The 23,964-nt window shown below is 51.9% G+C and overlaps 3 protein-coding genes across 10 annotated transcripts; 2 read left to right on the forward strand and 1 right to left on the reverse strand.

Moving 5' to 3' along the window:
* Positions 1–1,388: 1,388 nt before the first annotated feature.
* IFI35 (interferon induced protein 35) lies at positions 1,389–12,173 on the forward strand. Of its 5 annotated transcripts, none has more exons than XM_036882877.2 (7): positions 1,389–1,604; positions 8,072–8,170; positions 8,537–8,684; positions 8,755–8,861; positions 8,968–9,154; positions 9,248–9,334; positions 9,566–12,173. In XM_036882877.2, the coding sequence occupies exons 1-7, from the start codon at positions 1,584–1,586 to the stop codon at positions 9,613–9,615; spliced, it is 699 nt and encodes a 232-aa protein (XP_036738772.2). In that variant the 5' UTR covers positions 1,389–1,583; the 3' UTR covers positions 9,616–12,173. The 5 variants fall into 5 exon arrangements, with proteins under 5 accessions (XP_036738772.2, XP_036738770.2, XP_036738771.2 ...); XM_036882875.2 differs by having other exon boundaries at positions 9,571–12,173; XM_036882876.2 differs by having other exon boundaries at positions 1,390–1,604; positions 9,248–9,354; positions 9,571–12,173.
* On the reverse strand, positions 10,058–16,707 carry VAT1 (vesicle amine transport 1). The gene is made up of 6 exons (XM_036882871.2): positions 16,219–16,707; positions 13,249–13,456; positions 12,685–12,855; positions 12,491–12,580; positions 11,761–12,002; positions 10,058–11,599 (listed from the first exon to the last, which is right to left on the reverse strand). Exons 1-6 carry the CDS (start codon positions 16,624–16,626, stop codon positions 11,516–11,518), a joined length of 1,203 nt encoding a protein of 400 aa, XP_036738766.2. The 5' UTR covers positions 16,627–16,707; the 3' UTR covers positions 10,058–11,515.
* Positions 16,708–18,030: 1,323 nt separating this feature from the next.
* RND2 (Rho family GTPase 2) lies at positions 18,031–23,715 on the forward strand. Of its 4 annotated transcripts, none has more exons than XM_036882868.2 (7): positions 18,031–18,275; positions 18,742–18,829; positions 18,927–19,077; positions 19,592–19,701; positions 20,427–20,561; positions 20,778–21,028; positions 23,023–23,715. In XM_036882868.2, exons 2-7 carry the CDS (start codon positions 18,746–18,748, stop codon positions 23,033–23,035), a joined length of 744 nt encoding a protein of 247 aa, XP_036738763.1. In that variant the 5' UTR covers positions 18,031–18,275; positions 18,742–18,745; the 3' UTR covers positions 23,036–23,715. The 4 variants fall into 4 exon arrangements, with proteins under 4 accessions (XP_036738763.1, XP_036738761.1, XP_036738765.1 ...); XM_036882866.2 differs by lacking the exon at positions 23,023–23,715 and adding an exon at positions 21,448–21,594; XM_036882870.2 differs by lacking the exons at positions 18,927–19,077; positions 23,023–23,715 and adding an exon at positions 21,448–21,594.
* The last annotated feature ends 249 nt before the right edge of the window (positions 23,716–23,964 follow it).

The raw sequence follows: 23,964 nt of genomic DNA on the forward strand, positions 1-23,964 counted from the left end.
TGAGACTAGGACTTGTATCCTTGGCCTGATAATCCTCTAATGATCTGGCTGCCCTCAGTGGGTAAACTGTGATCTACTGAACTGTTCCCCAAAAGGGGCTCTTAACATTTTTAGGTGCAGAACTGTTGAGCATCCCTGGCTTCGACCCTTTACCTAAAGAACCCAAGCTACCCCCATTATGACAATCACAGGCCCTTTGGGTGGCACCAGCTGCTTTGGATTGAGAGCCACGAACCTGAGGTTCTCAAGCCTTAGCGCTGGTGGTTGGTTAGACCACAAAGTGCTAGAGTTTCTGCACGACTTAGTAGGTTGATTTCCAGCCCGTTGTCCCATGATACTGGAGCTGCTGTGAGGAACACTAGAGAACTCCATAAGGTGATAGGGTCAGGGGCCAATGAGGAAGGCCTGACCCCCAGAGCAGCCATTCGTAGTGAGACCAGGGGTATGTCCCCAGGTGGCCTGACTAGCAGACTGTCAAGGAAGGATGTGAATCAAGGGGCTTGAGCACAGCTGTGAAGCATTTTGACCTGGTATTTGCCTTTCATTGGATACTTAAACTGACCCTGTCTTACTGGTAAAATAGGCCTTCCCGCTGGTGATGGAACAATGTAATGTAAACGTGTATTTGCCAAGCTTTGGACTTTGCACACTTGCACCGGAGACAGGCTTGGGTGGTAAACTACTCTTAGTGGAAAAACCCTGGACTAGATGAAATCAGGAAACATACGCAGTGTTCTGTGTACTTAAACCCTCAAGTGTTGGGATCTCTTGCCAGGATGGATGCCTGTTAAGGAGCCTGCCTTCTCAGAGTCACAAATGGACTGACTTTAAACCCTCCTAACTAAAAATGCAAATTTTTACATTATCCCTCAAGGTCTAAATTGAAGTAATGTTCCAACCAGGTTGGATACATCCCTTATTTTGTAGCAGTATGTCTTGTACCTCAGAAGTTAGAATCTAATCTGCAGAATGAGGACAAAAGGACCAATTTACGAGTTTTGAAGATCCAAGTTAATTCACAAAGCAGAACCAGTAGTGGACATATAACACAGCTTTCAACAAATGCTGGCCATTCTCGTAGTTTTGTGAACCTGATGGGGGTTACTTTATCTGTCCTGGTTGCATTTCTCATTCAGTTAATGTCTGCATGTGCCCACATCTTTCTAGGGTCTCGGGAAATATCCACCAACAAAGCAGACAAAATTCTACCAGTGGGCTTGTGCTGGGTTTGATAAGCTGGGAATGAATGGTTGGTTGGGGCCAGCATCCAGTTTGCAGTTGGTAGGGTAGCTTCCGAGGCGGCATAGCGGGGCGGAGCACACGTCAGGGACTGGGAGGGCTCCTCCCAGGGGTGGGGAAACCATCTGGGGGCGTGTGAGCACCAAAGGGCGGGCTTTTCACTGAAATGAAAGTGGAAGTAAAGAGCTTCCTGCAGAATCCCGTCTGAAGTGTATTCAGGACTTGCTGGGGGAACTAAAGCCCCCCGTAAGGTACAAGCGAGAGTTCAGTCCGGGTGCACAGTGCACCCCGCCGCCTTGTTCGTAGCTCTGAAGTTTCTGCTCCTGCCACCCGAACCCGGACCCATGTCAGTGACCCGTGATGCGGTGAGGAAGGAGAGTGTGGGGAGTGGGGCAAAGGGGCACTCCTCTCGGCTGGGGCTCTGCAGGCATCTCCGGAGCCGCGGGCCAAGCCTGCTCTCAGCGCCCCTCTCAGACCTGCTGTGGATCTGGGGGAAGCACAGCGGGCGCAAACCTCTCGCCTGTGACATCGGCCCCCTAACCTATTGCCTCAGACAATTCTATAACCACATCATAAATGAGAATTTCTTGTGTTAATGTGTATTTTTCTGGAGAGAGAATCCTTAGTTTTCATCAGATACTCAAAGGGTTCTGTTAACAAAAAGGTTTTAAGAATTGCCCTAATGACAAGTCTAAAAGTTTAAGAATTGCTCATACCCTCATCTCCTGAGATCTTCCCTTTCTTTTACTTCTATCTCATCTGAACCTTGAGCTCTCTTCAGGGTCAGAGGAAGCATGTACCTTCTCTGAGCTAACCTTCCCCCCATGCTGACCTGTGAACACCCCTCCTTACGCTGGACTACACTCTGTGAGGACTGATCCCCCTCTAGCCTGCCTGCCCACCGTTTATCCCTAGTGCCTAGCGCTGTGCCTGGCACACAGTAGGCACTCAGTTACAGCTGTTTAATGAATGAAACACATCCGCTCTCCAGTTTCTTCGGTCTTCCCTCCCTAATACTACCCCAGCTGTTACAAATACACAGATCTCTCACTTGGACATTTTCCATTTGCCCTCAGGTGTGGTAAGAAAGACCACAGGCTCCCGGGCCAGCCTCTCTGGTTCCAAATCCTGGTTCCTCCTGGGCAATTTATTAGCCTCTCTAAAGTTTACAGGCTAAGCTCCATTTCCTTATCTATAAGAAGGGAATAATAGTAAGTAGCACTTCCTCACAAGAATACATACCTGCAATCATTAACCCGGATAATCCACAAATTAATACAGTAAAAAGAGGACACCACTTGGCACAGACCAAGCACACAATACATGTTTGTTATTGTTAATATTATTGCCAAGCTTTTCAGAACCCCAGTTTCCCAGGATTATCTTGATTCATCCCACTTCACTCCTACCTCTTCGCTTAAACTGCTCCCTTAAAGGGTCTTTACATATTAAAAAGCAAGGAAGGTGGGTGGGTTCAGGAAACCATTTTCTTTCATCACACTAAACTCATTATTGAGAAACAACCTCAATTAATAACATTTTGATGTCTATCTTCCCAGACTTTTTAAATGCATTTTTATGCATTAATAAGTATCCTTATGAATTAAAACTCTTTAGATGAATAGGGATTGTGTTTTCCATACAGTTTTATATTTTTCTTTTGGCTTTTGTGAGCACCTTCTCATGTTGTCACAAGTTCTGTAATGTCTTTATTGCTACATAATATTTTATATTTATTTAACTCCTCTCGTTAGACATGTAGATTTTATTTTCTGTTGTAAACAAAGCTAGGATAATAATCTTGGTACATGAACTTCTGGCCATTTCCTTATGATAAGTGGAACTGGTGTTTTTGTTGCTCAGTCTCGGTGGTCATGTTCTCTCCCCCATCTTAGCCAGCCTGTTGGCAGCATTGGGCACAGCCGCCTACTCCTCCTCCTGGAACTTTGTTCTTCACAAGCCTGCTCTCCCTCCCCCCTCCTCTGCGTTCTCCTTGGCTGGTGTTTCTGTCTTTCCCTCTTCTAGTGAAGTCAGCCCTTGGGCCTCTCTCTGTCTACACCCACTCCCTTGTTGATCTCACTTAGTTTTGTGACCTTTTGTGATCTCATTTAGTTGTGTGACTACCGCCTCTGCCTGGGTAATTCCCCAGCTGATGTTCCCAGCTGGGACCTCTTCCCTGAATGCTAGGTTGGTAAAGGTAGCTGCTACTCTGCATCTATACGGGGTGGTCAGACAGGCATTCCATACCTAACATATTCAAAATAAACCCCTAATTTTTTGCTCTAAATCTCAGTCTTCCCCATCTCAGCCAATGGCTCTCATTCCCTCCATCTGCTCAGGCCAAAAAGCTTAGTCATCCCAGACTCCTCTCTCTTCCACACCCTATTTCTTTCTTTCTTCAGTGATATGTATTTTTATTGATTTTTTTCCCCCCTTTTTTAGAATTGGGATAAAGTTGGTATACAATGTTATCTTGGTTTCACATGTAAAACGTAGTGACTCTAATTATATACATTACTAGATGCTTGCCACAGTGTGGTTCCCCCCATCACCATATCAAGATATTACAATATTATTGTTTATACTCTATATGTTGTACTTCCATTCCTATAACTACTTTATTTCACAATTTGCCATTTGTACCTCTTTATCCCCCTCATCTATTTCACCCATCCCCCTGGTCTTCTCCCTATAGTCAACAACAGTCTGTTGTCAATAATTATGAGTCTATTTCTCTTCTGTTTGTTTATTTTGTTTTTTAGATTCCACATATTAGTGAAATCATATGGTATTTGTCTTTCTTGGACTGGCTTATTTCACTTAGCACGATACCCTCTAGATCCACTCGTGGTCACAAATGGCAAGTTTTCCTTCTTTTTACAGCTGAGTAATATATGTACCACATCATCTTTAATCCATTCATCTATCGATGGGCATTTGAATTGCTTCCATATCTTTGCTATTGTAAATAGTGCTGCAGTGAACAGAGGTATGCATAGATCTTTTCAAGTTAGTTGTTTATTTTCCTTGAGGTAAACTCCCAGAAGCAGAGTCACTGGGTCATAGGGTATTTCTTCCACACTCTAATTCTGATCCATCAGCAACTTCAGTCCACCTAGACTCCACTGCTGCTCTCCACCTTCACTGCTGCCACGTCGCTCACCTGGCCACTCTAATGGTCTCCTCAGTGGTCTTCTTGCTTGTGCCCTTTCCCCACACCAGTCTCTTCACACAGCAGCCAAGTAATCCTTTACATTTAAAGGATTAAATCCTAACATTTACGCCTGCCTGTGGCTTCCCACCTCCCTTAGTGTAAAAGGCCCTGCATGACCCAACCCCTTCTCATCTGTGACTTCATTTCCAACCATTCTCCCCTCTCTCTGTGCTCCAGCCACATGGGCCTCCTTACTATTTATGCCTCAAATACACCTGACAAACTCCCACCTAAGGGCCTTTGCACTTGCTATTTCCGCTGCATAGAACTTTCCCCGTATGAACACAAGGCTTGCTCCTTTACCTCCTACAAGTATATGATCAAATATCATCTCAGGGAGGCCTATTCTGATCATTCCATGTAAAACTGTATTCCAACATTCTCTGGCTTCCCTTCCCGGCTTTGTTTTTGTCTATAACTCTTACCATGAACATACTGTAGATTTTACTTATTTATACTGTTTATTGTCTGACTCATTCCCTAGAATGTAAATGCCATAAGGAAAATTTGTCTGTTTTGTTCACCTCTATATCCCCAGAGCTTTGAACAAAGTCTGGCAGTTGTTAGATGCTGGGCAGATGAATGCATGAATGAATGAATGAATGAATGAGCAAGAGAGCCAGCGGACTTCTTGTTGCCCTCCTTTCCTTGCATCTGTTTCAGTCCTCCTCCTGTGTCTCTGACAGTACCCAGTCTTGGCCCTGGCCCTGCTTATCTTTGACCATGCCTTCTTTTCCTTCTCTGCATTATTTTGTCTCTCATGAGCCATAACTAGGTATCCTCAGAGTACATTTTTAAGGCTCAGTCCCCAAAGAGCTCTGCCGTCCTCCTGAGCTCTTACCACATGCTGCTCTGACCCAGAGTCCTACCCACCAAGTCCTGTCCATGACCGTGTGTGTCTTCAGTGGCCTTGGGTTTGACTTACTTTGGTTTTGACTTACTTAACCTTGACAAAACTCAGCTTCCTCATCTATAAAATGGGGGTTATTAAAATAGAAGACATTTAACATAGCATTCATTACATGCCAGACACCAGTGTTCCAAATTATATATATGTGAGTGTGTGTGTGTGTGTACAAAGTGCTATTTGTCCATTTTACAGAAGAGGAAACCCAAGACACAGAATTAAATAATGTGCCATTGGCTCGCAGTAGTAAGAGGTACTGGGTATTAGCCCTGGGGGTTTGGCCTCAGAGTTTGTACTCTTAACGGTTATGCTAAATGGCCTCCTGATACTGCTGTGGTGAACATACATAGCATGAGATTTTATCTCATGCAGTGGTTAGGTTCTAAACTTGACAAGAAGGCAGAAGAATGCATGTAGTCAAAGTCAACCTTAAATCATTAACTTACCACTAAAGTGTCCAGAATTTACAGTCTTTCAATGAGCTCAGTGTAAAATACATCACATTTTTTCCCCCAGTTAAAGCACCAAATGATCATTGGTTTGCATTTAGAGACCATGTTATCATGTTATGTAAATAAGTAGCATGTATAGCTGGAGTCATGTAAGTGACTACAATCCACCTCTGTGACGTCATGTGACTACAAACCACCAGCTCTCCTCCCTTGCCTGCTGCCTCAGTGGCATCATAAAACTCTTGAACACTCAGGTCTACAACCTTAGTATCATCTCCCCAGTTTGTCCCCTCTGTCTCTTTAATAATCCAGAGGCTGAAGGCTTTTCCTCATGATAGGTGCTGATCAGCTCATGCCCACTGCCCATGGCCCAGGTCGGCTCCTGCCAAGCCTGTGGGAATTAGAACATCAAATTCTTGGTTTGTTTTCCCCACTCTACAGTTTCTGTTGCTCCAGTTCATCCTGCCATCACTGATCTCATGATTATTGATCTCTTGATTGATCTCTGATGATTGATGGATGTCCATCACACACTCCCCCTTACAGAAAGCTTCGCCAGTTCCTCAGTTCCTACTGCTACCAAATCTAAATTCCCCTGTTTTTAAATGGTTCTTTAAAAAACCCTATGTATTAAGCTTTTATTTATTTATTATTATTAATCTATTTATTAATAACATCACCAATTACTAGATTTTTCAGGCAATTATGTGTAATTAGATCAAGCCTTAAAGCAAAAGTAAACAGAGGGTGGCCTGAGGACTGACTAGCCAATAGTATATTTCATTTTTCAGATATTTTTTAAATTGAGCCATCTTTTTCAAATAAAAATTCAGATTTCCGATTTCCCTTAATATGGGAAGACAGGATACTGGAACCACATTCCGATGTGAAAAAAATTGGTTAGGGCTGAGAAGAAGTTGACATTTAAGTGGGCACATGCTCTCTCCAGTTTTTCAGAGTCCCCACTTCTCCCTATTGTACCATACCAGCTCTCTTGACTCATTGATATCATCTTACTGGCCCTTAAAGGCACTGAGTTTGTAACTCTTTGTTTACAGAAAGATAAAGAACTAGGTACCTTTCTCACTACTGATAAACCAGCATTATTCAGTCAAGCCCTAGTTTTCCTCTGCTTAAAATAGAGTAAATTCACACTGAATTTCTTCAATCCCCGCTGTAACATGCTCCCATTCATTCAACACACATTTACTGAATGCCTGTTTTGTGCCAGGGACTGGGGACACTGGGACTACAGAGATGACCAGGGCAGAATCCCATCTTCCCCAGTAAGCTCACACTTCTCTGAGCTGACCTTATTTATCAGGCTTCCCAACCACGGGGTGAAACTCTGCCAGCTAATGTCTGCTCCAACCCATAAACAAAGGTGCATTGATTTGTACCCCTGGTGTCATTCCCCTGCTCACATTGTCACTTCTCTCTGGACCTGCTCCAAATCACACCCAGCCTGGAAAGCTGCTTGGTACAGTGGAAAGGGTGGCAGTCAAAGGACAAGCTAGGAGATGTGGGGTAAATGACTCCCCTACTCTGGGCTAGATTTCTTCACTGTACAGCACAAATTAGCACGCTGGAGTCTGCCTAGGGCCAAATGACCTCAGGCAAGTTACTTAACCTCTCTGAACTTTGGTTTCTTCATCTGTAAAATAAGGGTAAGAGGGTATTAATCTCACAGGATTGTTTCGAGAATTGAGTGATATAATCCATGTAAAGGGCTTAGCCCAGTGCCTGGCATATACTAAGTACTTAATAAATGTTAGCTAGTAGTATTATGACGTTTTGCAACTCTAAGCTCCCACTCCTCCTAGAGGCCTCTCCAGGTTTGTTACCCTTTGGGACTGTCCCTCCTCCAAATACCTGCTGTCCTATCAGCAGGGTGATTGTGCACTGTCTTGGGTACTGTTTTGTACAGGCTTGAGGGCTGGACCCTTGTGTTCCACTGCCCTGTTTCAGTGCCCAGATATTGTAGCTGGAGGTCAGTGTTTGTTAAACTCTGGGTCTCCAGTAACAGCCCAGCCATGGCTGCTGCAAAGGCCTTTCAGAGCGTGACTGAGTTGAGGCCAACCCAGTCATGAGTGAAGTGGCCCAGGACCCGCCCAGGGCAGGGTAAAGGGGCTGGGTTGGTCTTGGGCTGAGTATCAGCTCTGCTCCTGGAGAATCCAGATTATGGTCCCCCTTCCTCTGGGCTTGTTCATTCTCTGCAAAGGCAGGTGGGCATCTGGTCATTCTCATCTGCTCCAACAGGCCCTCCACACCCTTCAGGAGGAGCAGACCAGACTAAAGATGAGGCTGCAGGAGCTGCAGCAGCTGAAAAGGGAGCTGGGGGACTCCCCACAAGGCAAGGTAAGCTGGGAGAGAGGGTGTGACCTGGTAGAAAGAGCGGGGTAGTTTTTAGTTGCACCCCTGGCGCTGCCGCTTCCTTGCTGGGTCACCTTGAGTATGTTACTTGAACTCTCTGAACCTGTTTTCTCATCTGTAAAGTGGAGCTACCTACCTCTCATGTGAGGAAAAACTAAAGTCTTGTGTTTAAAGTGCCAGCTACAGGCTTGACCTGCGTTTAGCCACTCATTTCTCCAGCTCTTTCAATAAATACGTTTACCCTGGCACTCAACATCAATCACATGGAACTGGGGACACTTTCCTCCTGGGAGGGAGTGGGGAACTCTCAATGCTTTGAAGGCTGAGTCAGCCTCCCCCTACCACCTCCAGGTCCCATTCCCAGTGCCTGAGATCCCTCTGGTGTTCCAAGGACACACTCAGCAGGACAAAGATGTGCCCAAGTCTTTGGTTTTCAAAGTGCGGATCAGCTACCCTCTACCTGGAGGCTCTGCTCTGGTTACCTTTGAAGACCCCAAGGGTGAGCTCTCAGGGAAGCCTTGGGAGGGAGGCTGGGGGTGCCCAGGACTGACCCCGCCCCCCCAACCCAGTGGCTGCACAGGTGCTACAACACAAGGAGCATCAGATTAAGGTAGAAGAGTGCCGCCTGCAGGTGCAGGTCCAGCCCTTGGAGCTGCCCATGGTGACCACCATTCAGGTGATAGAATGGCGGGGTCCTGGGGTGGGCAGGGGGCGCTGTGCGCCTGCGCACCGGGGAGTGGGCAGGGCCTGGCCTGGGACCACTCCTTCTCATCTCCTCCTAGGTGTCTAGCCATATGAGCAGCCGGAGGGTGCTGGTCAGTGGGCTTCCTGCGGGGCTCGGGCTGAGTGAGGAGGAACTGCTGGACAAGCTGGAGATCTTCTTTGGCAAGACCAGGAATGGGGGTGGTGACGTGGAGGTTCGGGAACTGCACCAAGGGGGCATCATGCTGGGCTTCGCTGAGGATGGAGGTAAGGGTGCTGCTGGCGGGACTGGGGCACAGGCATCAGGTTATGGGAGAGGAGAACCCTTGGCTAAAGGTCCACCCCTCCCTGGCCCCACAGTGGCCCAGCACCTGTGTCGGATTGGTCAGTTCATGGTGCCACTGGGTGGACAACAGTTCCCTCTGATGGTCTCTCCCTACCTGAAGGGTGAGATCCAGAAGGCCGAGGTAAGGGGGAAGGTGGGGAATGAGGGCCAGGCGATCTGCCTGCCTGCCAGAAGCTTGCCCAAGGGAGGATCAGAGCCCCTAAACCCACTGACCAACCCACGATCAGCCTCTTTAGGCCTCCTGCCCCCTCTCAGTGGGTGCTCCATGGCCCACACTTTGTCCCCAGCCTGACTCTCATGAGCCTTTCCCTGACTCCGGGCTCCTTTTCCAGATCAGGTCCTGCCCAGAGCCCCACTCAGTGCTGGTGCTCAACATTCCTGACGTCCTGGATGGCCCAGAGCTAAATGACATCCTGGAAATACACTTCCAGAAGCCTACCCAAGGGGGCGGGGAGGTGGAGGCCCTGACAGTTGTGCCCCAGGGGCAGCGGGGCCTGGCAGTCTTCACTGCTGAGTCGGGCTAGGAAGCTGCCCTTCTTCTCCCACCCACCCTGCGGCCGTTTCTCAAACTGGGCTGGGGCTGGATGCACTGCAGGGAGAGAATGCTGGTCAGCAGCGGGCAGGGATTGCAGGGATTGTGAGCTGCGAAATGCTACCTGAGAACTGTAAAAGCGCCCACCTGCTGTGATCTTTGTCATTTTGTTTTCATGAAATTCAATTTGGGCCTGGAAGGAGGCTTCCGGGAGGGATGAAACCCTAAGCTTCCACTATCAGTACTGGCTGCCCACATGCTCACTTTTCCCTCTATGCTCAGAGGCCCAGGACCCAGGGTTTGGCTTTTTATTGACACAAACACAAAGGCAGCTTCGGTAATGGAGTGGGGTACACAAAAGCAGAAATCACACTTCACATGTTTAGGCCTCATTTAGACAATGATGATGAGGCTGAGCCCCTCCCCCCACCTCCGTTGGCAAAGGCTCGTGCAATAACTCTCCTTGATCCCAGGTCAGAGAGGGGAGGGAGTTACCCCCCTACCCAGAAGTCCCCACTTTGGTTCCAGTGGCCCAGGTCCTAACCACTTCCCCTGCTCCCCTGTTCCATCTCCCCACCCATGTAAACAAAGTTAGGGGCTGAGTTTGAAAAGCTGGCTCCCTGCTCTGAGAAGGCCTTGAACCTCTCCTGATGACACAGGGAGTGTGCTTTGATTTTTACTTTGGTCCAGAACAAGAAACAGATGGCACTGCCTCTCACAGCTCTGGCTGGTAAATGCCACACTTATCTGCAAGGCTGAGAAAGCTTACCCACCTTTCTCCCTAACCACCCAGAGAAATGACAGCCCCAGAGACAGGACAGGGCACAGATCCCAGAAGGCTAGGGCCCGGCCCCACCCACTGGCACACACAGATTTTTGGCAGTGTTGTGGGACTGGGGAACAGCAAACCCCAGCTCTGCCAGAACGAGGAAGGCACTGGGGAGTGCAGGGGTGGAGAAGGAGGTGTGAGACAGGGCCCCCCACATACACAAGCACAGGTTTTCCTTGCTAAGGCACCGAGAACAAATCCAGAGAACTCAGTGAAGGGGGGCTCTGTGTCCCTCCCACAGAGTTGTGACCTAGGGGAGCAGGTCTGATTCCCGCCCTTGTTTTTAAGAGGCAACCTTGGTTAATAAGAGTGGCAGAAAACCAGGAGATGGAAGAAACCCATTTGTGCTTAAAAAGTTGGGGACAAGAGGACAAGGCCATGCAACGAGGAAACAGAGTTCAGGGGTGGGCGCTGGTTGGCCCAGGGCTGAAGGGACACTAGGGCGAGACTAGGACATGCTGGATTCACACAGATTCGCCCCAAATCCTGAGCTGACATTTCAATTCTTTGGGGAGCTGTGGGGCAGGGGCAGGAGGGGAGATGAGGCAGAGGTGGAAGCACATAGAATGGGACAGAAAGGGATTGGCTAATCTTGGCACAAAAGCAGCAGAGCAGGCCCAGGGAAAGGGTGGGGGCAGGAAGCTGCGGCCTCCCTCTGACCCTCCCTGTCCCCTTGGCAAGGCCCAGACATCCAAGTGGTCACTTCCCAACCTTTCTTGGAGGGCAGGAAGCGGGGAGAGGGCAGCCCTGACTGAAGAGAAAGAACAGGGCAGGGGAGAGGTCACCACGGACTGGAAGCCTTCAGGGGAGAGAGGGCAGAGCATTACCATAGGAGATAAAATGCAAAAGAGTCTGGTAGCCAACAGAGCATAGCTTCCCAGTGACTCTCTTCCTGGGTCCCAAGGGTCTCCAGCTCCAGCCCTAGTTCTCCTTCTCTGGCCCAGGCACCAGGAGGACTTTGCCCACATTCCTCTTCTCTTGCATCTGCCTCATGGCATCCACCACCTAGAGAGGAAGACAAGACTGCTCCCAGTGCCGCCATCTGGTCCCTCCAGAGAGCAGCCTAAAGGAGTCAGCCCTCCCCTTCCCAGGAATCCTAGCCCTGGAAGCCCAGGCATCTGTCACAGGTCCTACATAGGCCCTCCCTGAAGAGCCATCACACTCACCTTCTCGAAGGGCCACACGGAGTCAATGTGGGGTTTGATGTGGCCCTGGTTGTACAGAGCCAGGAGACGGGTCACCACCCCACTGACCAGCTCCACCTCGCCCTCCAGATAGCCCAGGTGGTAGCCGCACACAGCTCGGTTGGCTGGCAGCAGCTGCAGAGCTGTCACGCTGAACTGATTCCACCATGTGCGCGCCATGGCCATCAGGTTCCGCTTGGGGCCTGTCAGCAGGTTGGCCATTCCTGAGGGATGAGAATCCAGATGCCAGGCAACCCCTGCGTGTCTGGATGCATGCTTGTCTGCCCCGCCATGGACCCCTTACAATTGTCCACAGACTGACAGGATAATTCACCACCTGCTGGCCACCAGGCCCAAATGGACTCCAGCAGACTCAAAAATTGCTCTAATCTTTGTTTATTTTGTGTGTGAATGAAAATGCCGCTTGCCCAGGAAGGCAAGACAAAGGAAGGCAAACTGGTTGATTTTTCAACAGGAATAATCCCCAAACAGGAGCACAGAAAGAAGAATTTACTAAGGCTTGCATGAAATGCAGTGAAAGAGAATGATAGTATCTGCACTTGGGAGGTGGCAATCTGACGCAGTATTCGGGCCATCCTAACCCTGATGCTCTCTACAGAGTGCCCAGTCCCCAGGCCTCTGCATTCCCACCTCTCAGCCCACCCTGCCACCCCTAATTCCCCTCTCCTCCATCCCCGGCCCACCAACTCACCATAGGTGACCACTTTGCCCATGGGTTTGAGGAGGTTGTAGCCCTTGGCAGTATCTGACCCACCTAGTGGGTCCATGACAATGTCCACTCCTGTCACAGAGTAGGGAGACCCAGGAACAGCATTAGGATCCACAAGTCTGGAGACCCCCTCCCTGTCCAGTGCCACTCTCCCCCTTTCCATACTCTGACCCCACCTTTGGGGGAGACCTTCTTGATCTCATCCACATAGTCAGCTGTGTGGTAGTCGATGGGGTATGTGACCCCGTTCTCCTTCAGCACCTCATGCTTGCTGGCCGACGCTGTCCCAAACACTGTCACATTCTCCACTGTACGGCACAGCTGCACGGCGGCCATACCCACACCCCCTGCAGCAAGACACTTTTCTGAGGAGGAGCTATGGAGCCTCCCTGCCACCAATCTCCATTCTTGCCTCACAAGGACCCAGCCCACCACCTTGATTTAGCCTGGGCTCATTTTGAGGTGTTCTCCCCTCATCTCAGGTCCAACTTCCATGATTAAGAATTGGGAGGAGGTTGGCTGGCAGGGAGGGGTTGCTGGGTGAGGGCATATTGCTATGGACAGCACACCAGGCTGGACCTCGTGCCTGAATGTTACCAAGGCAACAACACTGCAGAGGCCTCTGGGCGCCATAGGCCAAAGTGTTACCATGACAACAATCCAGACAGGCGGCAGAGAAGGGGCCTAGAAGGAAATCTGGGTGGGGTAAAGATGGGGGATAAAAGGAGAGGGCCTGTCACCTGCAGCCATGTGTACCAAGACGCTGTGGCCAGGCCGTAGATTGCCGAAATCAAAGAGGACCATGTAGGCTGTGATATAATTCACCAGCAAGGCAGCGGCTTCCTCAAAGGTCATGGCCTCAGGCATCGGGTAAGTCTGGGCCGAGGGCACAGTCACCTCCTCCTGCCACATGCCAGACCTGATCAATACCATCACCCGGTCCCCTACCTTGGAGAATGGAAGAAGAGCATGGTTCAGTCACTCATTAATTCATCCCCACAGTGACTCATGACCTCTCACTATATACAAGTCCCTCTTCTGGCAATGAAGGGGCAGTAGAAGCCGCAGCAGGAATCAGGGTAATGATATATCTCCAGAAACAGTAACAGCTTTACCTTCACTGGGTGCTTACCCTATTCTAAGTGCTTTACATACACAGGCTCTCAATTAATCCTACTCCAGCTTTTTGAGGTAGATACAACCCTTATCTCCACTGTATGGGTTTACACTTCACTATTGTGTAAGATCCCGGAATGCAAGAAGCCTGCAGTTAGGGCAGCATGAAGTACTGATGAAGAGATCAAACTGTTTTGGTGAAAAAAAAGGGGCTCCATTGTTTACTGACAGTGTGACTTGGGCAAATAAAAACCACTAAACTTTTTTGAGCCTCAGTTTTCCTATCTGTTATGCACATTAGGAGGCAAAAAAAAAAAAAAATCAGTGATTTTCAGCCCAATGTCTGGCTCACAGGAAGCACTTAGTAGTGTTAAGTAACAACAATGTTAACAAGAATGGCAGTTAACAGTTGCAAGGAGGGGCAGTCACCAATGCAGTAACTGACGGGATAGGACAGTGCGTGGTGAGGACCAGGCTGAAGCACAGGTGAGGTCTCGGAGCAGTTAGGACAGGAGGGGTCACCTCAAGAGAAGTGTTTGGGAGCCCAGGAAACACCTTCACCCAGAGGTGGGGGAGGTTATGGACAAGGAGAACCACACAACCCCACCCATCAGGAAAAGGCATTTTCCTCCCACTCTCAGCCACCTGCACAAGAGCCTCCTTGCAGGAGGAAAAGGGCAAAGAAACAGAACCTTTTCCTCCAGTTTAGTAACTGAGGTCAAGGGGAAGTCAGGGAAAAGGGGCAGTCTCAGGAGAAAGGAAGGCCTCTCATGCTCTGAAGATCCTGGAGAGGGAGGTGTGGGTGCTGTTCTGGGACAATCCCAGTCTGTCTTGGTCCCTGACAGGAGTGATGGGAATTCTGTATGTTACTGAGATTGGGGTCTATGATGGAGGATGTAACTCCCACATACACCCTTTCTCATGTCCTCAAGCCCTCACCCTCTACTGAGGAAGAGGACAATGGGCAGGTTGGGATCTTTCCCCACGAGCACTGGCCAACATCAGGTCTGGGAAATGGAAGCATCCACGCTAGGACTCAGGACTAGTGGACTTGGAAGTAATCCAGGAATGCTGGGAAAGCGCAATGATCAGTCTGGGTCATGACCAGTCCCAGATTTGGCCCAGACCAAGCTCACTTACCCAGGCTAATGCCCACCCCTCAGCCCATCTCGGGGCAGGTCCATGACCCCTCCCCCGCCCAGACACTGGTGGGGAAGGGAGGGCAGGCTCTCCTCACAGAATCCAGCCTCTTACATCAGATTCTTGCCCTGGACAGGATATCCTCTAGTTACAAAGTGGAAAGTGTGGGGAAGGGTTAGGTGGGTGGCCTTCACGGGTATAATGAACTACCACTCTCCCCACCAAAAATAAAACAAAAAATTCCTCTTAGTACCTTCTCAAGAGTGGGATTATTTAGAAGTCAGTGGAAAGGGTGGGGCCAGAGCTGAATCCAAGGAGAGGCCCTTGAGGAGATGTTTGCATGTACAATAAATCCAAGCATTCCAGCTCTGGGGTCTGGGACTGGCAGGACTGACAAGAGGAAGGATACAGCTGAGGGGCCTCTCTTACAGGGGCCTGATTTGAAGAGAAACCCCTATACAAAAGCGTTCATTCTGGGTCTCTCAAAAAGTTGGTCATTTGGAACTTTCTGGTGTCCCAGACTGCCGCCAAGATTAATGATAAACGAAAAGGAGAAACAGACTAGCAGAGCTGGGCCAACCTGCTCCCGGTGCCACACCTCCCACCCCAGTCTAAATGGGCACCGCTGGGGTTTCTGAGGCGAGGGTCCCTCCGTGAGGAAAGCTGAGGGAGGTTCCACCCGAACGTTCCCAAAGGCAGCCCCGGGTCGTGGCCCGCTGGCTGAGTCACTGGAGGAGGAGATACTGTAGTCACAGGGGACAGCCCAAGACAAAGATCCAAAGACCTAAGTGCGCCCGCTCTCCCCCCAGTCAAGATCAGACTGGCACTGTAGGGCCGATGGCGGCTGGGGTGGGGGGGCAGTCTCCCTCTCCTCCATGATGGGCGTGCCTCCTCTCCGGCTGTGCTCTGGGAGGGGCCGTCTCACACCCCCACAGACCACGGGTCTGCATGTGACCAGGGATCAGCCAGAGCCAGGCTTCCCCGCCCAGCCCTAACACAGATCCTCAAGCTCCTTCGGGGAAAGAGGCGCTAATCGCCAGAGTGTCAGACCACTATTACCCGAGGAGTGTTTTGTGGGCAGGGGTACAGGTGTGGTTTCACGGGGGAGGGGGTGTCGGAGAAGACACTGTGCGCATGCGCATGGGCGCCCTTATTGTCCCCCCTACCCCACCCCACCCGGCCATGATCACGACTACCGCTTCTGGGCTGCGGCGACAATTAAGAATGGTTGGGGAAGCGGCGATAACTCCATGTCCACCTTCATCGCCCACTATAAATCCAGTTATCCAGAAACCTCAGAACACAGGCCCTTTTTCCTTCGCCTTCCACGCCCTACTACCTGGGTCCTCGCCAGCTTTCCCCGCCCTGCCACACCCCCGGCACCTTCCCTCGTGTCCCACTGCCCTGTGGCCTGCGCAACCTCTCCCTGCCCTGCCCTGCCCTGGCCCGCTCACCTTGCGGTCGTTGACTCCCTCGCCCACCGCGATCACGACCCCTGCGCCCTCCATACCCGGAGTTAGGGGCAATGGTGGCAGCCGGTCGTACAGCCCCTGCCGGGCCATAAGGTCGGCGAAGTTAAGCCCGCAGGCACGGACGCGCAGCGTCAGCTGGCCGGGCCCTGGGGCCGGGGGCGCGGCCGGGCGACTCTGCAGCTTCACCTTGTCGTAGCCACCGAAGCCTGTGAGCACCAGGTAGCGCAGTGGCGGCGGCGACACGGCGGCGGCCCCCTCGGAGGCCGCGGGTGGCTGGGTGTTGCCAGCTGGCTCGGCATTCGGGGGCTGCGAAGAGGCGTCTTCTCCGGCCCCTACTTCGGCTGCCGCCACCACGGTGGCCGCCTCAGCTCCCTCTCTCTCGGCAGACATGGCTGGGACTCCGGACGTGCGCGCACAGCTGGACAGAGGGCGCACAGCTGGGGAGGGCGGGGCGCACGTCAGGCTGAGCGGAGGCCGCGGACTTCCAGCGGGAGGGGCGGGGAACCGGCCGGGGGCGGGGTCTCGCGCGCGGGCTTAAAGGGCCAGGGCCAACGTGCGGGTGCTGCGGAAGCGCGAAAAGTGGAGCCAGGGACGTCGGGGGGCAGACCCGCGCGAGGTCTTCTTGGGGTCACGCACACTGTGATTTAACTTACTTATTCCTAATAAACTTTATGCAAGCTAAAAAATATGTTAAAAGGCAATGTGAAGGGCAATTGCAAAACCTGAGTTTACATCACATTTGGAGAGCTAGGCCCCGGTGGACCGGAACCCAAACAAGCTGTTGCTCAGGCTCTGACTGTACTCATAGGTGACCCATTCCGTGTAGTCTTGCAGTGGCAAACTTGGAGCTGGTAGACCGAGACTTTAAAATTTTTCATCTTACTTCGTTTGTTAATGCTGTGTCTCAGTTTTCCCTTCTGTAGAATGGTGAGGATGAACTGGTTATTGTTACAGAGTAAAGATAAAATTAAATACAGTAACCTCGCTTTAAAGAAGCACTTTTAAAAGGTAGAAGATGCCATGCAAATGCAAAACAGTGGTTCGATTACTGTTAAACTCTGTATCAAGCCTGAAATGACTTCAGAACTTGTCTCTGGCTCTAGCAGGGCTGTCACTCTGGGCAGTTCTATCTTCCTCTTCTTCCTCCCATCTCCTTCTCCCCGAAGCATCCGGCAGAGGGCGCAGCTCCCCAAAACTTTCCATTCTGCAACTGGCTGGAAAAACTCAGTCCAAGCTTCCCTGCTAGTCCAGGCCCGCCATTAAGTCACTGCAGACCCCGACTAGGGTGTCCGTTGCCATGGGGACGGAAAGCCATGATGTCACCACTGTCCGAGTGGGTGTCTTGGAGTCCAAATGCTTGTATTCCCAAGACTCCCTGCCGGGACGTGAAGTGGAAGGAGCTCGAACCAAAAAGACTCCTCCTTCCCCTGCCATCTCGCGCCCCCTCCCGTTCAGAAAGTGGATGGCTGCCCCCCCGCGCGTGTCCGCACTAGCACACCGGCGTGCACGCGTGGGCACGCAGAAGGCCCGAGCCTAGCGTGTGTGCCGCTCCCACCTACCTCTGAGAACTTCGCCAAACTCCGCCCTGACCCCATCCCCAAGGAGGTCAAATCAGTCGAATTAGCTGGGCTCGGCCTGCCTCTACTCGGCAAGGGCCCCCTTAGGTCACACCAGCGCGATGGAACTCTCTGTTTCCCCGGGCTCCGCCCGGCTCCTCTGGGCCCCGCCCCCTGGCGGCGCGGGTGGAAGGCGGGGCCGGGGGCGCGGCCGGCGGGCTGGGGGCGGGCCGGGGGGGCCGCGGTCCCGGGCGGGGGATCGGCGCGGGCCCGCGAGATGCCGGTGTCGCCGGCCCGAGCGGCTACAGCTGCAGCGGCGCGGGAGGCGGCAGCGGGGCCGGGAAGGGGGGCTACGCGTGGGGCCGGCGCGTAGCCGGGACTATGGAGGGACAGAGCGGCCGCTGCAAGATCGTGGTGGTGGGGGACGCGGAGTGCGGCAAGACGGCGCTGCTGCAGGTGTTCGCCAAGGACGCCTACCCCGGGGTGAGGGACCAGCGTCTTGGGAGGGGGGTGCTGAGGCTGCGGGGGTTGGTGACCGGGGCCGAGGGACGGACGGAAATGGGGTGTCAGGAGCGAGAAAGGGGCTCGAAGGACCGAGGAAAACGTTGGGGGCTCTGGAAGGACTGCAGAGAATTGGAGTGGGAGGAATTGGGGAGCAGGGTGAGATGAATGGGGTTTGGGAGAACCAGAGGATCCCTGAGGGGGCGCTGGGGGAATGTTGGGGGTCCTGGGCATTGTAGAGGGGAAGAACAAGGGGCTAAAAGGACTAGGAGGAGGTCTGGGAGCCTAGGGGAGATTCGGCTGAGGCAGCCGCTCCTGAGACCTCCCCTTTGCTCAACACCAGACCAACTTGTGTCCAGGGACTGGGCTGAACGGGGTGTGGGAGTGGGGAGGACATATTTCTGGGTGAGGGCTAGAGGATCTCATCCTGACCCATCCGTGTCTGCAGAGTTATGTCCCCACCGTGTTTGAGAACTACACCGCGAGCTTTGAGATCGACAAGCGCCGCATTGAGCTCAACATGTGGGACACTTCAGGTAGCCAAGTCCCTCGGGGTCACCCTGACTTCCAAGGCCTCCACTTTCACCCCTCTCTTAGGCTCCAGGTCAGCCCAGCCCACCCATCCAATTCTAGGAGAAAAGAAAATCAATCCAACGCTTAAAGCCAGGAAAACTGAGGCAGACCTGGTGGAGACTCAGAAACCTTGTCCTGAAGAAGAAAGCCCAGTATCAGCTGGACTCTGCCTCCGTGGGAAAGTTGGGAAGGAATGGCTTCCATCTGGAAGGTGTTTCTTCGGAGATGGGACTGGGTTTAGGAAAGACATTTATAATTTCTTTGGGAGGTAGGGAACTGCTTCTCTAGGCTTAAATATAGACATTTTAGATCAAGTCCCAAGAGGGTGGGAGAGTGCTCCCCTGCCCCTCCCCCCCCCAAAAGGAGGAGGGTTTTATTTTTACTTGGCCACCCTAGAGGGCTTTGGAAGGTGTCTGTCAAAGCCCAGAAATTGCAAAAATTTTGTGAGAATGTCAAGAGATTTCATGAACTTCTCAAAGACTTAGAAAAGATTAATAATGATTACTTTTAGAGAAACCCTAGGGAAGTGGAGAGTTGTATTCTCCCATCTAACCCCTTTCTCTGCCTACTCACTCCTCTTGTCAGAGAAACACAGACTTCTTGAGGAGTATTAATAACAGCTTTTTTCCATTCTCTGCTCCTAGCATGCCTTGACCAGGATTGCTAAGGTCTCCCATTTACTTCCAGGCCTCCCACCCATTCAGGACCCTTGTCTGTCCCCTCAGGTTCTTCTTACTATGATAACGTCCGGCCACTGGCCTATCCTGATTCAGATGCTGTGCTCATCTGCTTCGACATTAGTCGGCCAGAAACACTGGACAGTGTCCTCAAGAAGGTGGGAGCCTGGGGAAGCAGGACTGCTAGACTGAGGCGGACCAGGAACCATGGTCTAACACATGGGCCAGGAAGGAAGGAGTGAGAGCTGAGGCATAGCCATCAGCTGGAGAGTGTGCGAAGCTCTCATTCTTCCCCATCCCTCCACCCTCACTTGCTGGAAATCAGTCCTCAGAGCTGGATGCAGCTTCTGGGGGAGGTGGAAATGGAGAACAGAGAGAAGTACTGATGAGATTCCTTATCCACACTCCCCATCTCCCTGGGTGTGGGATCCCCAGATGGAGGGGATGGGAGCCCTGCTCCTGGAGCTCAGGAAAGCCCTGTGGTCTCCTCTCCAGGCCTCTATTTCCATGAGAAAAGCCCGTGGTGAATGGACCTAAGTTAGCAAAGGCAGCCCCAGTTCCCAGGTGGGGGAGGGGAAAGCAGATTGGTCTGTTCCCAGGAACAAATTTGGGAAAGGGTAAAAATGGGAAGGTTCCAGGCTAGCAGACCTTTCATGGCCACAAAGGTAGAAGCAGAGCCTCTGGCCAACACTACAGCCCCACCCTAGCTGTCTCATCCCATACCCCCTCCTGCTTTCAACCAAGCCCACACTGCCACCTCCTTGCTCCAGAGGGATGCATGGTTTCTGCATGATGTGAGGAAGGGTGTTGTCCTGGCGTGGAGCAAGAGTTCACCCCATGCCTCCTTCAAAACCTCCATAATCTGTTTTCTTCCCCTAAATAGTGGCAAGGTGAGACTCAGGAGTTTTGCCCCAATGCCAAGGTTGTGCTGGTTGGCTGTAAACTGGACATGCGGACTGACCTGGCCACACTGAGGGAGCTGTCCAAGCAGAGGCTTATCCCTGTTACACATGAGCAGGTGGGACCCTTGACCTCTGACCTAGTCCCAGCCTACACCTCTCACTCCTCCCTCTCTCAATCTGTGATTTGAAAACACCCTACCTGGTTTACCCCTTGCCCTGGCTTCTCACCTCTGAACTGGTATCTTGACCCTCCCCAGCCCTCAGCCTCACTGCCCCTTGCTGAGCTCCAGGCCAAAGCCCCATAACTTCCTCCATCAACTCCATCCTTCCAGGGCACTGTGCTGGCCAAGCAGGTGGGGGCTGTGTCCTACGTGGAGTGCTCCTCCCGGTCCTCTGAGCGCAGTGTCAGGGACGTCTTCCACGTGGCCACAGTGGCCTCCCTTGGCCGTGGCCATAGGCAGCTGCGCCGCACTGACTCACGCCGGGGACTGCAGCGATCCACCCAGCTGGGAGGACGGCCGGACCGGGGCAACGGGAATGAGGGTGAAATACACAAGGACCGAGCCAAGAGCTGCAATCTCATGTGAGGGGTCAGAGTGGGGCACAATGTGAGGAGGGTTGGAAGGGAACAACTGTCCTCCTGCCTGCACCCGGGCTTCTTGACCTCTCAACTCCGGCTGGGACGTCAGGGCAGGCGGAGTGAGCAAGTCTCCTGGGCAGGGGAGCTGGAGACAGAAGGACGCCAGCATCCCCCATATCTGTACCCACCTCCTCTCCATGCACAGTTGAAGGAGATGGCAGGGCAGGTGTCTGGGCAGGGGGCTGGGATAGAGAAGGGGGATTGGGGGTGCTGGCATCCAGCAGTGACCTTAATTGAGTTTCAGTATATGAAGGGTGCTTTCCCTCTCCATCCTCAGTCCCCATACTTTGGCCCTGGCTTCCTTCCCTAAGGAAAGTGTCCATTCTGTGACCTTGCCTTTTCCTCTCCTTTCACTTCTACAGCTGTTCTCACTCATCCTAACCTCCAGGCAACTGTGCACTAAATAAAAAACGAGTTTGGAAGCCCCTCCCCCCATCTACCCACCAGTCCTAGCTCCCACCCGCCTTTCCCTGACAGTCTCCAAATAAAGCCCATGTCCATGAAAAACGGCTGTGGTTTTTAGTTTTGTTGCTTTCTAAAAAACAATCTACCAGTCTCAGGCAGCAGGAGGGCAAGTTAGGTTTCAGGAAGTCTGTGCTCACAGATGGAGCAGAGGAAAAAGCCATGGGAATCAGAGTGTCCTTTTAGGAGCCAGAGGTGGGGGAGTGAGATACCTTGGGATATTCATCTCAATTAATGAGCCAGACAATCCTAAGGCCATTAGGGGGTTTTAAAGTAGACTGATGTGCAATTAATTACTCAGCCCAGCAGGGGCCCTGCTAGTGTGGGAGGGGTCCAGCTTAAGTGGTCCAGGCCCCTTGCTCACCATCTCCACCCCTAGCCTGGAATCTGCTGCTACCCTGGCAGTGGTGGTGGTACGGAGGGCATTGAAAGCCTCCACATCATAGAAGCTGACCCCTTGTGGAGGGAAGTTTCCCAAAGGGACAGTAGTTTGACTCTGGGGTCTCCTCAGAGGCTCTCACCCTCTTTCCATCCTGAGCTCCCTGATTTTGGAGGGAGTATCAGCTCTGAGTTTAGGGTCACACCCCTGCAACCCCCAAGAGAAGGAAAGCCGGTGAAGGGGCCAACTGGAGCTCTTTTTGTCAGGAGAGACAGTGCTGGTCTGTTTTCTCAGGAGTCTGGTTTCACATTGTCCTGTATTCATTCCCTGGCTTTGGTCCCACTGGCCTCTTTTCAGTAACAGTCTCCCCAAGGAACCATCACTGGCCCTCCCCTTGTTCCAGCCAGTTCTTCCAGACATACTCTGGGGGAGCCAGACCTTACCCTTCCATCTGCTGGGATGACCCTGATTCGCAGTCCATCCTTCTCTCATTCATTTGGCAAATATGTACTGAGCACCAACTGTGTGCCAGGCACTGGCTTGGGATTCTGACAGGACCAGTCTCTGTGCTCTGCAGCCCAGTGGGAAAGAGAAGTACCCTAGCTGTGACAGTGCCTTGACTGCGGGAGCTCCTTACAGCCTCAGGAGCCAGTCCTCTGATTCAGGTCCTGAGGGTTGAAGAGGAATTTACCAGGCAGGGAAGGTGTAGGAAAGGCACTCTGGGGAGAGGGTATGGCATATACAAACATGGGGCGATGATAAAGAGCTTGACATGGTTGGGATTGCCATGGCAGGGAGGACCAGAAAACAAGGCTGGGAAGGTACACTGAGGCCCTTACAAGGGCCCACAGGACTGCTGAGGATGTGAGGAGGCAAGCCCACTACCAGGGATTTCAAGCAGAGAATGAAGTGACTGGATGTGGCTGTTGCATGAATGGGTGTCCGGATGAACTGATGCAGGCTGAAGGACTCAGCTCTAAGATGTGTCTTTTAAAATTGCTTCTTCTCTCCTTGTGCCAGGGACAGTCTTGAGAGGAAAGGAAATCCCATTCACTCCTGGCTTATCAGCCACCCCTTTCCCTCCCTTCTCCTACAGGACCCTGTCCTAGTACATCTCAGCCAGTCTTAAGGATTCTGGGACAGCGTCGAGGGCACTGGGCATCCCATCCTCTCAAACAGACCTGGTTAAGGGTTAACCCCAGACCCTCCTAAAAGACCCTGAGGGTGTTTGAGAGGACTGGGTCTCAGCTAAGTGGCTCTCATTATGGTCTGGAAGGACTGACCCTTCCCCTTCAGGGACCTGCCTTACCATGTATTTGGAATTTTTGGCCATGGCTTCTCTTCTCCACCTTGGACTTTTGTACAAAGCAGACGCAGGCCTGTAGCCGCCAAAGTGCAGCGTGTCTGCACCCCCTGTCCCCCCCATCTTTTCCCAACCTCCCTCTCCTGCCGCGCTCTGGGAATGCAAGCGCATTTCAATATCCGCCTAAAGCAAACATAATTAGGAAGATAAATCAGCTGGAGGAACCCCCAAAGTTTAATACATTTCCAATACCACCGGCAACATATTTTGGTCCCCTCTGCAGATCTGAGTTGCCAGACGTTTTCTTTCCATGGAGGGGGCTGTGCCTCTGGGCTGAGGAGCCCAATGGGTGGGAGGAAGAGAATGGAGCTGTTTTTAGATCCTCAAAGGCCACTGCAGTCAGGTGGGAGGGGACCCTTACCTCCACCCCCACCCCAGATGCCAGAGTAAGACCCAGCTTCCTCTTCTGCAGCTGTTTCCCCACAAATTAGACACCCGTTCGGGAAACAATGTAGCCTCGTTAATCATTTAATGAAATAAACAAATAATCAGGCTCTGATGCTTTCACTGTTTCTTAACCTCCAAAATCAGCCTGCCCAGGAGGGAGGAGGAGGAAGGAAAGGGTGGGAGTGGGGACCCCAGACTTGGTCTTATCCCTAAGATGCTTCAGTTGACAGAGGGTCATCCCCTTGGGAAGCCAGCCTTCCAAGAAAAGTCAGTCATAAAAAGAGCGTC

This window comes from Manis pentadactyla, chromosome 4, assembly GCF_030020395.1.
Source record: "Manis pentadactyla isolate mManPen7 chromosome 4, mManPen7.hap1, whole genome shotgun sequence".
Taxonomy (NCBI): Eukaryota; Metazoa; Chordata; class Mammalia; order Pholidota; family Manidae; genus Manis; species Manis pentadactyla.

What these genes read in the sequence shown, in the direction of transcription:
- IFI35 (XM_036882872.2), top strand. Translation starts at nt 1,584, where the DNA reads ATGTCAGTGACCCGTGATGCG. An exon ending in TACCTTTGAAGACCCCAAGG is followed by an intron (nt 8,685 to 8,754) that starts GTGAGCTCTCAG and finishes CCCCCAACCCAG; the next exon opens with TGGCTGCACAGGTGCTACAA. An exon ending in GGGCTTCGCTGAGGATGGAG is followed by an intron (nt 9,155 to 9,247) that starts GTAAGGGTGCTG and finishes CTGGCCCCACAG; the next exon opens with TGGCCCAGCACCTGTGTCGG.
- VAT1 (XM_036882871.2), bottom strand. Translation starts at nt 16,626, where the DNA reads ATGTCTGCCGAGAGAGAGGGAGCTGAGGCGGCCACCGTGGTGGCGGCA. An exon ending in AGGGAGTCAACGACCGCAAG is followed by an intron (nt 13,457 to 16,218) that starts GTGAGCGGGCCA and finishes CCATTCTCCAAG; the next exon opens with GTAGGGGACCGGGTGATGGT. An exon ending in GGGCAAAGTGGTCACCTATG is followed by an intron (nt 12,003 to 12,490) that starts GTGAGTTGGTGG and finishes CTCATCCCTCAG; the next exon opens with GAATGGCCAACCTGCTGACA.
- RND2 (XM_036882866.2), top strand. Translation starts at nt 18,746, where the DNA reads ATGTCCCCACCGTGTTTGAGAACTACACCGCGAGCTTTGAGATCGACA. An exon ending in CAACATGTGGGACACTTCAG is followed by an intron (nt 18,830 to 18,926) that starts GTAGCCAAGTCC and finishes ATCCAATTCTAG; the next exon opens with GAGAAAAGAAAATCAATCCA. An exon ending in TGGACAGTGTCCTCAAGAAG is followed by an intron (nt 19,702 to 20,426) that starts GTGGGAGCCTGG and finishes TCCCCTAAATAG; the next exon opens with TGGCAAGGTGAGACTCAGGA.